This window comes from Lagopus leucura, unplaced genomic scaffold (assembly GCF_019238085.1).
Source record: "Lagopus leucura isolate 7727_CA_CO unplaced genomic scaffold, USGS_WTPT01 Super-Scaffold_73, whole genome shotgun sequence".
Taxonomy (NCBI): domain Eukaryota; kingdom Metazoa; phylum Chordata; class Aves; order Galliformes; family Phasianidae; genus Lagopus; species Lagopus leucura.
The window spans coordinates 41,503,277-41,517,368 of NW_024962252.1; the positions used below are offsets into that span (position 1 = coordinate 41,503,277).

At 43.6% G+C, this 14,092-nt stretch overlaps 1 protein-coding gene across 2 annotated transcripts in view; it reads right to left on the reverse strand.

Moving 5' to 3' along the window:
* MAN1A1 (mannosidase alpha class 1A member 1) overlaps window positions 1-13,116 on the reverse strand; it is a 132,811-nt gene extending 119,695 nt beyond the window's left edge. Inside the window, exon 1 of one of the 2 annotated variants that reach the window (XM_042876209.1) lies at window positions 12,532-13,116. In XM_042876209.1, coding sequence (XP_042732143.1) covers window positions 12,532-13,116 — 585 coding nt within the window. Of the gene's footprint in view, window positions 1-8,599; window positions 8,786-12,531 lie in introns of those variants that run through there. The other variant, XM_042876218.1, reaches the window with a different exon arrangement.
* Window positions 13,117-14,092: the final 976 nt, after the last annotated feature.

Genomic DNA, 14,092 nt, shown 5'->3' on the forward strand with positions numbered 1-14,092 from the left:
TTTTTTTTTTTTTTTTTTTTTTTGAGATCTGTCTTTGGCATTAGCTGCTGGCATTGTTCCTCCCTCAGAAAACAAACAAAAATTGCATTTTTCAAATGGCATGAATCTAAAGTAGAAAAGGTTCCCCACTGTAAACAGAGAATAAAATAGGCATCACAAAAATACTGTGTACAAACAAAAGAGAATAAAACATCCACACCATGTCCTCTTCACAGAACATAGTCATAGGTAATTAGCACACCAGGAAGCTATTATAAAGTCACTCTGAAATGAACTCATATAACATCATACACTACACTGCTGTGTGTTTAAAACAACTGAGCAATATTAGCATCCTTCCAACATCTCATAGTCAAGCCTATAGCTAACATGAAATGTTTTGCTTTTTCCCCTCCAATGGCCAGATCAGAAGACTGCCCACCTAAAATTTCTTTTCACATGCAAGAGATCCAAGTAGTACCACTTGGTTAGCTTACACTACAGGACCTGTTTTCCGTAAGAAAATCACATGCCGAACTTTTTCTTCAAAGAATGGATTTAAAAAATGCAGAAGTAAAGACACGACCACTGGTCAAGCTTTGGATTGCTAAATAGGTTCAAAATAATTTTCTTGATGAAATGAAGCCACCAAGAGAAAAAACAAATCCAATCAAAGTTAAAAAGGCTCAACTGTTCTCCAGAACTCAGAGGTGCTCTCCTCAAACTTTGTTAGTTTCCATCCTAAGTAGTTATACTGGTTTTACAGCTACTTTTTCCTACTTTTGGTCCAAGTGACAAGCAAAAGTTACAGGAGTTACGGGTGAACACCTTACATAACCCATATAAGAGTGATCCCATAACAAGGGATCACTGAGCTGAAGCAAAAGGAAAGTTACATTTTCACTGCTATCACTGGAAAAAGCTTTACTTCCCACATCACTGAATCATCACAGTCATAACAAATTGAAGGGATGCTTGTTTACCACGACGATGCTAGAAACTTATGCTTTCAGGAATGACAAGTGAATACGGACAGGGAGGACAAGAAAACATAATGAAGGACTTAATTTTCAAAACCAAGCTTCCGGAGAGCCAGACTTCTTTATGATATCAAAAACAACAAAAAATCTAATACTAAAAAGTTGGACTCCCATGAACTGGTAGCGTACTGCAATAATCTAATCCTATTGTAAAAATATTTACGAGGTCTTCTGAAAACCATACAGTAAGTCACATAAATTAGATGAAAAATTAATTAAAACCCAAGTTTTTAAGTTACTTATATTTGCTAATTTAAGTGTTTACAAAGAAATCAATCAGAACTCTGCTTTAAATTTAATTCAGTGGTTATCAATCTCAGTCACAATATAGGCTTCAAATTTGCCAACTTGAACTTGCGCTAAATTAGCTTTCACATGTCAAGTTTCGTATCTGCAATGTATAAACATCTTACACTTTCATCAGAGGCACACAGAGGAAATAAGCTTCAGAATGCCATACAGTTCTTCAACAGATTTCTCACAGTATGTCAGAATACTAAGTTACCCACTCTTACCCACCAGAGGCAAAAGTTACAACTAACAGTTTTGTTTTTCATTAATAGCTTGTGTTTCAAAATTGAAGATAGAATTCCCCGTATTAACCACATTTGTTTGGCCAGCAAATATTTTCTCAGTTTTAAAAATTTCAAGATACCAACTCAGCTAACACTCAGTACCTACTATGTTTGCCTAATGAAACTGGAAAAGAAGCATAAATGCAAAGGAGTTAGAAAAGGCCACATCATTTCCCTTGCTGCCCCACCTCTTACAATTATAGCTTACTTCAAAACAATTTATGCATGTAGGATAAATGCCTAAACCATGTCTACTTAGATATTAGAAAGAAGAGTTTAAGATCATGAAAAAGCTGGAAAAGGCAAACTAAAAAGGCCATCGGCAGGCTTCCGTGGAACAAGCTGAATTTGTCCAGGGAGCTGATCTCATGGGAGAGATCCCTGTAGAGCAGGAGTGCCCAGGAGATGATCTCCAAGCACAGGAATGGCTCTTGGCTGGAGGCCACCAAGGCCAAAGAGTTCATCTAGGCTGGATGTGGAGCATGCAAGGTGAGCCCAAACTCCCAGGGAAGCCCAGGAGGAAGATCAGCCAGGGGCTGGCCAACAGCAGTGCAGAAGTTTAACAAAGCTCAGCTGGAAATGGCTATGGGACAGAAAGTACCTCTACAGAAACATCAGCAAAAGGACCAAACAAAATGGACTTGCTGCTTAACAGCCTGGAAAAACTAGCAACAAAGGACACGAAAAGGCCTAAGCAATAATGTTTGCTTTTAGTTCTGCTTTTTCTTTTTTTTTTTTTTTTATGGTTCTTTACCATATTCCTAATAGAGTTTATCAGGGAGAGACGTTAGGTAAATAAGTGAAGATGAAGATAAGGATGAAGCACTTAAGAAGAAAATGAAAATCTAACTTGATAATAATAAGAGTCCACAGACATGGGAATATGTTTGCCCAGAGTGACCAAAACCTCCATCCTCAGAGGTTTTCTGAACCTGACTTCAAATCTGAGCAACCCGATTCATTTTTGAAGTCAGCTCTTCAAGATAGTGACCAGAGGCCACCAGAGGTCCAGCAGAAAGTCTGAATCCCTCAGTGACAAAATTATAGAGTAAGAAGAAGGATGGGAGAAAGAACAAAAATCACAGCATGTATAAATTCAGACCAGTGGTGCCTCCATAATGCCTTGACATCATCAGGCTGCATAAGACCACAGACTCCATGAAGTCTGAAAGCTTTCTCACAGACTATCTGCTGTCTACAAGGTTTAGATTCATACTGACTTAAGAAAAACTGGTTATTGATCTGGATTCTGCTTGCAATATATATGTAATTTTATTTCTTTTTCTTTTTTTTTTTTTTTTTTTTTTTTCCAATGTAGCTCACAATTTGTAAAGAAAAAGAAAAATAAATCTCCATCTATTAGATGTGCTTAATTAAATCAGATCTTGCTGTCAACAAACCACATCCTCAGTTACAAACAAGAGAATTTGTCATTTACCAATTGCATGAAGTATTTAGCTGTACATACAGCATACATATGGAAAGAGATACAAATAAATCAGTCCTTCTCTGTCTAAATACATCAATTTTTTAAAAATATTGCATGGATAGGCTTAAGGGCTCTTCTTTAGAGAAGTCATTTTTTGAAACACCCTTCCTGATCTGTGATATCACTTTAGCCCTTGACAATATCACACACATTTCTAGAGTCGGTTCAGGTTCAGTACCATGCTTACCCTAGAGCTTTATAGAGTGAGACATAAAAGTATCAGACAACTTACAGCTTGTCATTATGTAGCAGGCTTTTTTTTCCCCCATGGTGGCTCTTCAGACAGTCTCACCAGAACGCAAAAAGCAATACACAGCCTTGAAGCATTATGACTTTTCAAATGTGTAACTGATATAAATCTCCTACTCTCTAAATGGTAATCACGTTTTCTGTTGCAGGATGGGTGGGGGGAGTCAATCCACAACAATGTTATTAACATCTATTCTTCAAGCTTCAGTTTAAAGCATTTAGTATTACTGTCCAGATCCAACACAAAATTTGAAGTGCAGTTCTCAAAATCACAGATGGGTGGAGAACTATAACCACAGTAACAAGCAGCACATTTCCCTACAGACAGGGAAGTGGGCACAGCTTTATCAGTATCACCATTCAGTGCACCAACAGATGTCAGCGCTCAAAGGCAGTGTGAAAACTGACAGCAGAGTTAAAGACTGAGTCTGCATCTGCATGTGCATATCAGGGAATAGTAAAATTACTATCTCCCTAAGCGCAACATTTTGAAAGCAAAATGTTTTCTTAACGTTGATATTCTTTTACACAAGCTATTTCCTATTTCCTTGGAAGAAAGCAGTCCCTGAACAAAAGAAATTTCAAAAGGCACATAGATGTTTATTATGCAGTGAAGCAAGTAAAAGAAAAACATGTAGATACTAAAAAAAAAAAAAAAAAAAAAAAAAAAAAAGAAGCCCTGCAGTGGTCTGAATACTAATTAAAGAAGCAATCCACACTGATCGAATGCAATTTTATTGCTGTGTTTTAAAAGCACAGACTTTGAATTAAAAAAAAAAAAAAAATGTTTTATGTTGCCAAGCAATAAGTTCACCTCTACATAAGTCAGGTGATGTAAAATTCTGGAAGAAAGTATCAGATACTCTTTCTTTTCTGTTTTATTCTCACAGAATACACAGCACTGCTTGTAACGCAAGTGCCACCAATATATACCTTCACACGAAAGCTGCAATGCTGCATGCTTTTACTTTGAAATTTCAATTCCTGCTTTCTGCCCAGCATCACAGAAAAAATGTTGATTCTTCTGAAAGAATTTTTGAAGAGCACACAGGAGGTCTTGTAACAGCTGGATGCAGCACAGCCACCAGCTCTTTCTGGCACAGCATCGTTTTGGTCCTTTGCTCATATTGCCTATTTTCTCTCCCCATCTCCATGTTTTTTTTCTACCTTATTAGATACCTGCATTAAAAAAAAGGTCCAAGTATCTTACAAGTCAGATTTCCATTTACTCGCTTTATTTCTAAGCAATTTCAAAGCCAAGGTCATATAGTTTCCAAGAGTGTGGGAAGACAAATGAAAGTAGATTTTACATTTGCAGTTACCTTTGCTTAAGAGAATACATATCTCAGTGTTCCCACAAGGGCTGTGAAATTCTAACAGTTGTACGAACATAACAGCAGGTTACACGCTCATCCAATCTGTTTCAAAAGCTTTTAAAATTAGAGGCATCAGAATGAGCAATACCTGCATCTTTATAAACACCAGCTATAAAATCCAACCAGCTTACTGTGTAAAGCTACAGCCAATTGCTGTGTAATTTCATGCAAGCATTTCTAGGTTACCACAGAGTTCAAAGTGGTGATAACAAGATGCAAGAAAGGCAAACCTGGGGTTTTACTTCTGTACTTACTTCCCTTCAACACTGAGTTAGACCAGAGCATTTGATTTCAGGTGTTGTTTGCAGTGCCCACAGCCAGCGACCTAAGCAGCACAACAAAGCTCCCCACCTGCAGCCTTGGGCCTGACTCCACAATCCAGGTGCAAACCCACAGCATAAACAAGAGCAAAGGCAGCCCAGCTCACAGCACAGCCAAGAACCAAGTACAGACTTTGGTTCAGAGGCAAAGAACTGAGCTGGGACCTGGCCCTCCACACCACCCTCCCCACACTGCACCATCTGCACCAGGCCCAGGCCCCTCTGGGCCCTGCCACACAAGCTCCCCTGCTTGGCAGCCAGGCTGCCCAGTAGCTGTTGCAAGAAGGGATTAAGCACAGTTCTGTGAAAGGTCTTGCTTAATCTGTATCAGGCAAAGGAGCATGCGCTTTATTAATCACCAATTATATTTTCATGGCAGACTTGCAGGCTTGGTTATAGGAAGTGATGGAAAATAGGAAGACAGATTCTTCTTAGTGTGCACACATTCTTTTATCACATGCTATGCTTCTTGGATAAAGGAGGTTTTCAGACAGAAAAAAGGAACCAGTATATGGATTACCTGGTACACTGCCCATATTATTCATCTCCCAGGCCCACCTAAACAATTATTTTCTTTGTTTTACAAGGTAATTTCTAAGAATAATTTTAAAATAATCTACAGAACCCTTCAAAACAGAGTGTCTAAAACATAATTAATACAGATACCTCTGTATAACTGAGTTTCTTACTAGAAAGCAGAATGTTTTAGCATCACTGTACTATCTCAGGCTGCAGTTTTGTTTTTTTTTTTTTTTGCCAGAGAAGGTCTGTACCATTAGACAGCAGCAAATAGTGAATCAAACAATGAATACTTTCCCAAAGTATTAGACTTATTCAGCCAAGTAAATTAGTAAGATACATTTACTATTTAATGGGCAGATAAAGGAACTACATGCTAAAGCATTTTATTTGAGATGAGAACTGCAGGAATTCACTATGCTGGCTCTTCAAAACCAGGAGGGGAAAAAAGAAAAAACAGGAAAAGTGAAGACACTGAAGTGTTTTTACAGCACTGTATTCAGATAGCTGTAAGAAAATGTATCTGTCCAGCAGTCATACAAGTGCCTGCATAATGAAGTTAATTACAAGAAGCACTGTCTCCTGTCTGTCTGTGATCTTCTTTTCACAGATCTGTGCTTTCATTAACATTCAAAGAAGCTATCAAAGCCTCTCTACCACTCTTAGCATTTTTCTGCTTGAATGAGATAGACATTTTTCAGCCTTAATAGTAGATTCTAATAAACAGGTGGAGTTTTCCTGCTTCGGTTTGCCCACAGCACAGAATTACAGCCCTAAGCAGTTGAACTCACCAACATTATGATTTACTCCATTTCTCTATACTAAATCACTGCCATAGGCTGCTACACTGATGTTAAATACAAAATTATCACCATGGGAATATAACTTTTGCCAAAATGCAGGAGACATTCCATTTTAAGCTTTACCTCGCCCCTTTTCATCACCTTATTTAGCTTTCATGAAGACTCTTGTGTGTCTGGAATTTAGGTTTTGAATTTAGGTTTTGCCTTTGCATAAGATGTGCACATGGCTTTCAGCTAAAGAATTAATCATGTGCTGGATTTTTTTTTATTTTTTTTTTTTTAAAGCCAGATGTTTTCCACTGAACATTTAAAGTCTTTTCATTTGCCCACAATTCAGTCCCCGTTCTATCCATAGAACACTCACAAGTTTTGTTAATATACCTTCAGAGAATGCAGACCAAGCTGGAACATAAGAAAAGTAAACATTCCTCCAGGTCAGCTCATGGAAAGATGTAAGGACGGAAAACACAAACTAGCAATAGGTAAAGATCCTATTCCAATCAAGCATGCACACTGTCACACGCCAAAACATTCTTCCTTCTCATAACTGATACTCCTAAAACAAACAAAAACCACCACAGGCAGCCAGAACAACTCACCTGAAACAATGTCTTTCTGTAAAAAGACATTAAGGGATCCCAAAGGAAAGCATTTAATTTGACAAAGGCATGCCATATGTCACATCAAACGGACAAAAACATGACATGGTCCCACTATTCTCCACATCATCCGCCCCTCCAAACACATTAGCTTAGTAGAGGTCTACTGCTTCCTTCCCCTGTGCTCAGACAACACCATTTCAGCTCCCTGCCCCATTTAACAGTGAATTCAGCAAAGCCTTGGGCAGACTTCTGGCTAGCTGGCAGATTAGGATGGCTCTGCATAGGGCCTGCAGACACTGCTGAACAGTCACTGACCCATGTCCTTAGTAACTCATCGGCAGCTCCTCTGCATCTTCTAGTGTTATTCCCTATGCCAACTGTTTAGTTCACTGTCTTGTTGCATTTTAGATGCTGTATAACCAAGATGTTATAATTGCAATATAATCAAAAGAGTAAGGCAAAGCTGTATAACCAAGATGTTATAATTGCAATATAATCAAAAGAGTAAGGCAAACAAGGATCACAAAAGAGAATAAGTAGAAGAGCTTACCCTTGGGTTGAGCTCACTAGAAGATATCAAAGAGGAGGATCTCCAGAAGAGATCCTTCCCCTCTGGTAGCCAGCTCTTAAATAGGTCCAGGAGGGGTGGAGCCTGGCTCCACCCCTTCCGGTAGCACAGGTGAATTGCCTTCACCTGTGCTCCTCTGGCTGACTCATGGCTCACCTCAGGTGATCAATCAGAGGTTCAGGCCGTGACTCAGCAGTTCCCATACAGATGCCATAACATCCATGTCCCACAAGAGCATAGAATTCCCAACAAACACCGAGAAAATGCCTCTGAGCCCCAGAGGATGCCCTTAACTTAGAAGTAAAAGGTACTTACACATCATACTGCATTCCCTGTATTCAGGCACTTAACTCACTTTCTTGTTGTCTTTTACAAAACCACTATCAAACAATTAAAAAAAAACACAAGAACTAGTATTTGTCCAGAAGGAACGTGCAGTAGAACTCTCAAAAAGGACTAGTGGATACAAAAACTCTGAAGTTTACAGGTAGAAAAATAAAACTTTGGGATAAATAAATAAATAAATAAATAAAAATAATAATAATAAAAAAAGCTAAGATACATTTTAAACTCCCTTGTGAAACAGTTGCAAGATGTCTGCATTAAGGTCAGAGCCTGAAGAAAAGTTCAGAAGTGCATTGCATCATCAGCATATTGCCAGAAATCACTACCTGATTACTCATTACACATGGATTCTTTTTCTTCCACTGCATCCTTATGAATACATAAGGATCTGAATCATCAGAAAATGGGGCCCTATATGTTCGGATCCCAAATCTCTTCATACTTGCACACAGCAGTTTAATCTTCCTCCTACCAGGGAAGTTCCTACAACTTCCTCACAATGAAAACACAGAATTGCATTCCGCAGGAGCCGGGGGTTCTGTAATTACTGCTCCTGCCTTTCTTCTCCTTTTTTTTCTGTTCTGAGAAAAAGGGTCAAGAGGTAACAGCCTTCCAAAGTGCAGCACTTCCACCTGCCTCAGAGCTCTCACATCTACAAATGCCACATTGCAAATTCAAATGCAATGGAGAAACCAGTGTCCTAAAACAGAGAGGTTTTGTGCCTTCCTCACCACCTAGCACCATCCAATTCCCACAGCCCAATCTGCTGCTGAGTGGACCCTTCAAGAAAGCCTTCAACTTAACAGAAAACTGTTCAGCTTTCCTTCTCTGTCACTTCTCTGTAGGTTCAGTGAGCTGAAGCAGCTTCCAGAGGGCTCCAAGGAGTCATGCAAAGGAAACAGTAGGCAAGAGTAAGTGATCAGATGAGATTCTCTTCCTCTTTTCGACGGCAAGAAGTATTAGTGTATTACCTCATTTAAAAAAAAAAAAAAAAAAAAAAAAAATCAGTAAAAGGAAAACATCTCCCAGCACATTCATCAGCCCCCCCCAAGCAGCACCAGCCAGGGAGCTGCAAGTATGCAGGAGGAGCCCCCCAACACAAGCCACCCCTGCTATTTCATCACTACTTCCCCTCATAGCCAGAGAGTCCTGATGAGAGCCAAGCACTGCTATATCAAGTGAATATTAGATTTCTGATTAACCTTTTATATCCATGTTCATGAGCTTTTCTTCCTCCAGATATTTCTGAACTTCCCTGCAACACTGCTAAAACTTCTTGCTTAATCTAATGATTTCCAACTAAAAGCCACTACAAAAATAAATATTTAGGATTCTGGAAACTCTGAACTCACACTACCAACTCAACTCCAATTCAGTTCTTTATAGGAAGACAGCATGAAGTAATCTTCAGTTGCTAAGTCTGTTCTGATGCCTTGTGACTGCTGTGCTGTCTTAAAGGACAGCACAAGAAACATAGGATCAGGGAAAACACTTCTCTCCAGGGCTTCTGCTAGATGACTGCAACAGCTTTGAGTTGTGCAAGCGCTGAGAGCAAGGTCGTGGCACTATGGACATCAAGTTCCAGTTTCCCACCACCATCCTGAAGGCATATATGTCTGAACAGCACAACATAATAACATGCAGGCTCTGAGCTAGCTATCTTCTGCAGGAGCAGCGTGCTGCATTGCTGCCATGACCCACCAATAGCTTGCTGCTCCATAGAATTAGTCAGGGCAGAGCTCTACACTAATGGGATTGTACTAGTACTTATACCTGTGCTAGCTCATTCATCGTTTTCTATTCCTTTTCTCTGAAATAAAAAGGGTTCAACTTCTGTTATTTAGCTAACACCTAAGTAATTCACTTCCTTTCCCCATGCCCCCCAGAAAGGATAGAAATGAAATTTGGAGAAGATTCAAAGTCAGGTTGCCTTAACTGAAACAGAGCTCCCCTACTTTCATAGTCTGTCCCCACTATTTCTATGTTCTCCTTAATGCTGCTTTTGTTCATACCACCTTTCCCAAACTGTCTGTGTGCTTGCAAGTCTTCCCTGACGTTTTTCTCCTCATTACTTCTAATATCCAGCCACAACCAACAGTGACAACAGCGGAAACTGGACAAATGTCAGCTTGTTTTCTCACCAATGGGGAGTACCTGCTCAAAACAGGGGCTGCCTCTCCATTCAGCAGGTGGAGGAACAGGAGTAGAAATGACAGACTCCTCGTTCAGAGCCCAGAGCTCTTATCAGGACACCAGAAGAGAGCAGCATGAGGAGTACCAGGTACCCAAGCCCTGCTCCAAGTCATGGAGAAACAGGGAAACTGCCTGGACAGTTAGTTACTGCTAATAAAACGCAACCCCACTGACACGCCTGAGAGCAGCTGTGTCTCCTTGCTCAAACCTCCCTGAAACACACAGCTTGATGAAGGTGCAACAGCACAAGCAGCATCAGCTCAGCTGGTACAGAATTCAGCAGCCACCAGCAGCTGACAGCAGCTTTACAGCAGGAAGCACTGGGCAGGTGGTGCTGCCAAAGCCTCCCTCAGTGCCTGCTTGCAACTCATAATCAGAAGAGAAACCAGAGGACCACAGCAGGCAACAGTGCCCTGGGCTGAAGCTTCTGTCCCTTTACCACACGGACAAAGCGCAACAGCAGCAAAACGAGATATCTGCTTCACTGCCTTTACCAGTGCTTGATTTACTTGATAAGCTTATAGCAACTTGCTTATTTTTCTAGTTAATTGCCATAATATGTTGGTTTCGATACTAAGTAAAGTTCAGTAACCTTTATATTCCCATCTTTTTCAAGTTTCTCTTTTTTTTTTTTTTTTGTTTAATACAATAAAGTATGCCATAGAAATTTTAACCTCTTTTATCTATCTCACATCCTCATTAAGAAATTACACAATCATGTTATTTTATTGTTTTGTGGCTGCAAACTATATTTGCTGGTACTGGCTAGAGCTAAACATTTATTTCAACTTCTTCCCCAGTTTACAATCCCAGCACGCAATGGCCATGCTGTAACAGGAGATTTCCACAGCTTCTCTCTAGGGCGTAGTTCACATTTTTGAAAGTTACAATATAAAGCTATACCTAAGAAGCCTACAGACTGGAATTGCAGACTGACAGTAGTGTATTAACACAAAGAAGTGGACAAGAGCTTGGAAAAACAGGGAGAAGAGCAACAGAAAGGCCAGTGCGTGAAACAACATAGAATAAGAAACATTGCTTTAAGGTCAGCGAAAAGGAGTATTCCCCTCAAAAGAAAAAAAATCAAACTGGTTAAGGTACAGTAAGACAGAGCAATTAAGTAAACATGTGAAGTTTGCCTGCTGAACAGGGAGGGAAAAAAACTCCCACAAACAACACAGTGTTAAGGAATTACACTGAGATAGAAAAGAAAAAAAAAAAAAGACCTGGGAACTACAAGCACTGTAGTTTGCCATCATTTCCTGTGCTTACAGCTGCCAAACATCTGGTCTGGGGGTTCCACTGCTGTCAGGGGTTCCCAGGTGGAAGTCAGGAAAAATAAGAGGAACAGGATGGGAGGGAAGAAAAACAATAATGAAGGGGTTCTGGAGTTTGTATGGATGTAGATACATCCACCTCTCATATGTGCAAGCAGGCAGATAGATGCACACAAGCGCATTTGTATACATACATGCTAAAACATCACTGGAGAAGATGGCACAGCACTAGCCCTGCAAAATCAGCAGTATCTCTCAGTGTTATCTCCTTCATCCTGCTTAGGTGTTGCGCTCTGCTGTACAACAAATGTCATGCATAGGTTCTGAAGCCTCAATATGCCAATTCTAACCTCTTTTACAAGGCAATTCCAGATAACAGGGAACCGTTTGTTGGTACTTTTAATTGCTCCAATGTGCCTCAGGGAGGCTGTGAGGCTGCAGACAGGAGAACACAGGCTCTGCACACTTTGAGTTGTGCTCTGTGTACTATGCACTCAGGAGAGTTTTCCTTCTCCAAATCTGCCTCTACTTACGACCCCGTACACAGTTTGCTACAACAGTTTAATTGATGCTCAGAGCACGGTATCAAATCTCAGAGTTCTATGTAGTGAAAACGTCCACTTTTCCGATTGCTCCATAAGAACACATCATAAAACAAAACCAAAAACAGGCTGACGGTATTTCACCAACACGGAAACACTCAGTTATTACAGCCTCGCTCCCTATCTCATCTCCATCACCACAGAACGGGAAACAGACACTACTTATTAATTTACTAACCGTAACCCCAGCAGGCGGCTGAAATTGTGAAACTGATAAGCAAAAGCGTCAGTAATGTCATGAAGTTGAATTATATTTACAGAAATAAATATAGTTTTATAGAAAAACCCATATACTATGGAAAAGACCCTATCAAGCCTCCGGCTCGCGGCAGCCCTACCTACGCACAGCTCGGACAGGGCGCTTCGGGGAGGCACTCAGCGCTCACCACCCGATGCCGTACCGCTATAACAAGCGGACCGCGCTCCGCCTGCGGTGCGAGACAGACGCTCCGAGCCGCCCAGCCCGCCGCCTCCCCTCTCCCAGCCCGGGTGCGCGCTTCCTCGGGATCTCGGAGCCGTGACATGGGGGGACAGAGAGAAGGAGGAGGCGGCCGGGCAGGACCTGTTGCCCGGCGCGGTGCCGCCACCACCCACCTCTTTGATCTTGTCCCTCCGCTGTCGCACGGCGGGATCGGCGGGCTCTCGCCCCACGGCGCCCACGGGCTGCTGGAACGGGCGCTGGGGCAGCCCGGCGGCGGCCGCCTCCTTCCTGCCGCGGGCGTCCTGCAGAAGTTTCTCCTTGTCCTGGCGGATGTCTCTGCGGATCTCCTCGGGCAGCTTCTGCAGCGTCTCCTTGGCCTCGCGCAGGGCCCTTTCGTGGTCCGCGCGGATCCGTTCCAGGCTGCCCGCCCCGCCCGCCTCCTCCGGCATCGCCGGGCCGGCACCGGGCTGCGGCGGGGCGCGGGGCTGGAAACCGGGCGGCGGCGGCTGCAGGGCGGCCGAGTGGAAGAAGACGCCGCTGAGCAGCTTGGAGGAGTCGGGCAGGAAGAAGATGGCCCCGAAGCAGAGGGTGATGAAGGCGCTGAACACCAGCAGCAGCACGAACTTCTCCGTCAGTCGGAACGCGCCGGGGCCCGCCGCCTTCCTGCCCCCGCCGCCCGCGCCGCCGCCCGCCGGACCGCCCAGCGCGCCCGGCCCCGCCGCGCTACTAAAGAGCGGCAGCAGGCTGGCGGCGGGCATGGCCCCCCCGCCGTCTCAGCGCGCCCCGCTGTGAGCGGAGCGGAGCGATGCGACGCCACGCGACCCGACCGCACCGGACGGCTCCGCGCCGCAGCGGCGGACAGAAAGTTTCCCGAGAGGCCGACGACAACTTTTCCCCTCCCCGCCGGCAGCGCGCTCGGCGTGTAGCGGGGCGGGCGCTGTCAGCTCCGGCCCATACCTCCACCGCGCCGCCACCGCCGCCGCGGGTGCCGCTCCCGCTCCGCCCGCGCGGAACAACTGCCGGGCGGCCGGAGGCGGGGCGGGGCCGCAGCAGGGCCAATAGCGGGGGCGGGGCGGGGCCATGCAGCACCCGCCCTCCAGCCACGCCCCGGCCCGCCCCGCCCCGCCGGACCCGCGGTTGACGGGCATGGGTTGCCGGCAATTGGGCCGCTCGGCTCCGACTCTGAGCACGAAGGCACTCAAGTCCACACGCCGGGAGCAGAGCGGGGTTGGGTGTCTTCCCGTTGCCTGTTACAGGGGGAGAAGTATTTTCTTACCAAAAACGAACGGCGGGAATGGGAGACCCAGGGAAACATGCAAGGAAAGGGATGGCTGGCACACGCAGTGTTATTTCCAACTTTCTGGACCCCACCCGCACTGTGACAACAGGTCAGCCCTGCTGAGCTGATTGCAATGCTTCCTTCACAGGCAAACCACTTTATCACGGGAAAGCAGCAAGATCAGTTGTTCCCAGAAGTTCTGATGCCGACACATTACTTTGTGTGTTTGCATCATTTTGTTTTGCAAGTGGGAAAAAAACGGTAGAGGGAAGCCTGAGCCTTGAACAAGGGCAGGGAAAAGTCGTTGCATAAGCTGCAAAAAGGAGATGTTGAAAATGGGCCTGGCATGGGCCTCCCTGTGCTCCCAGAGGAATTCAGGGGAGATTCACCATTGACTTAATAGGAATCGAGAGAGGCTGCTGCCCAGCACTTCTCTAAATCCCATTCTTTAATAG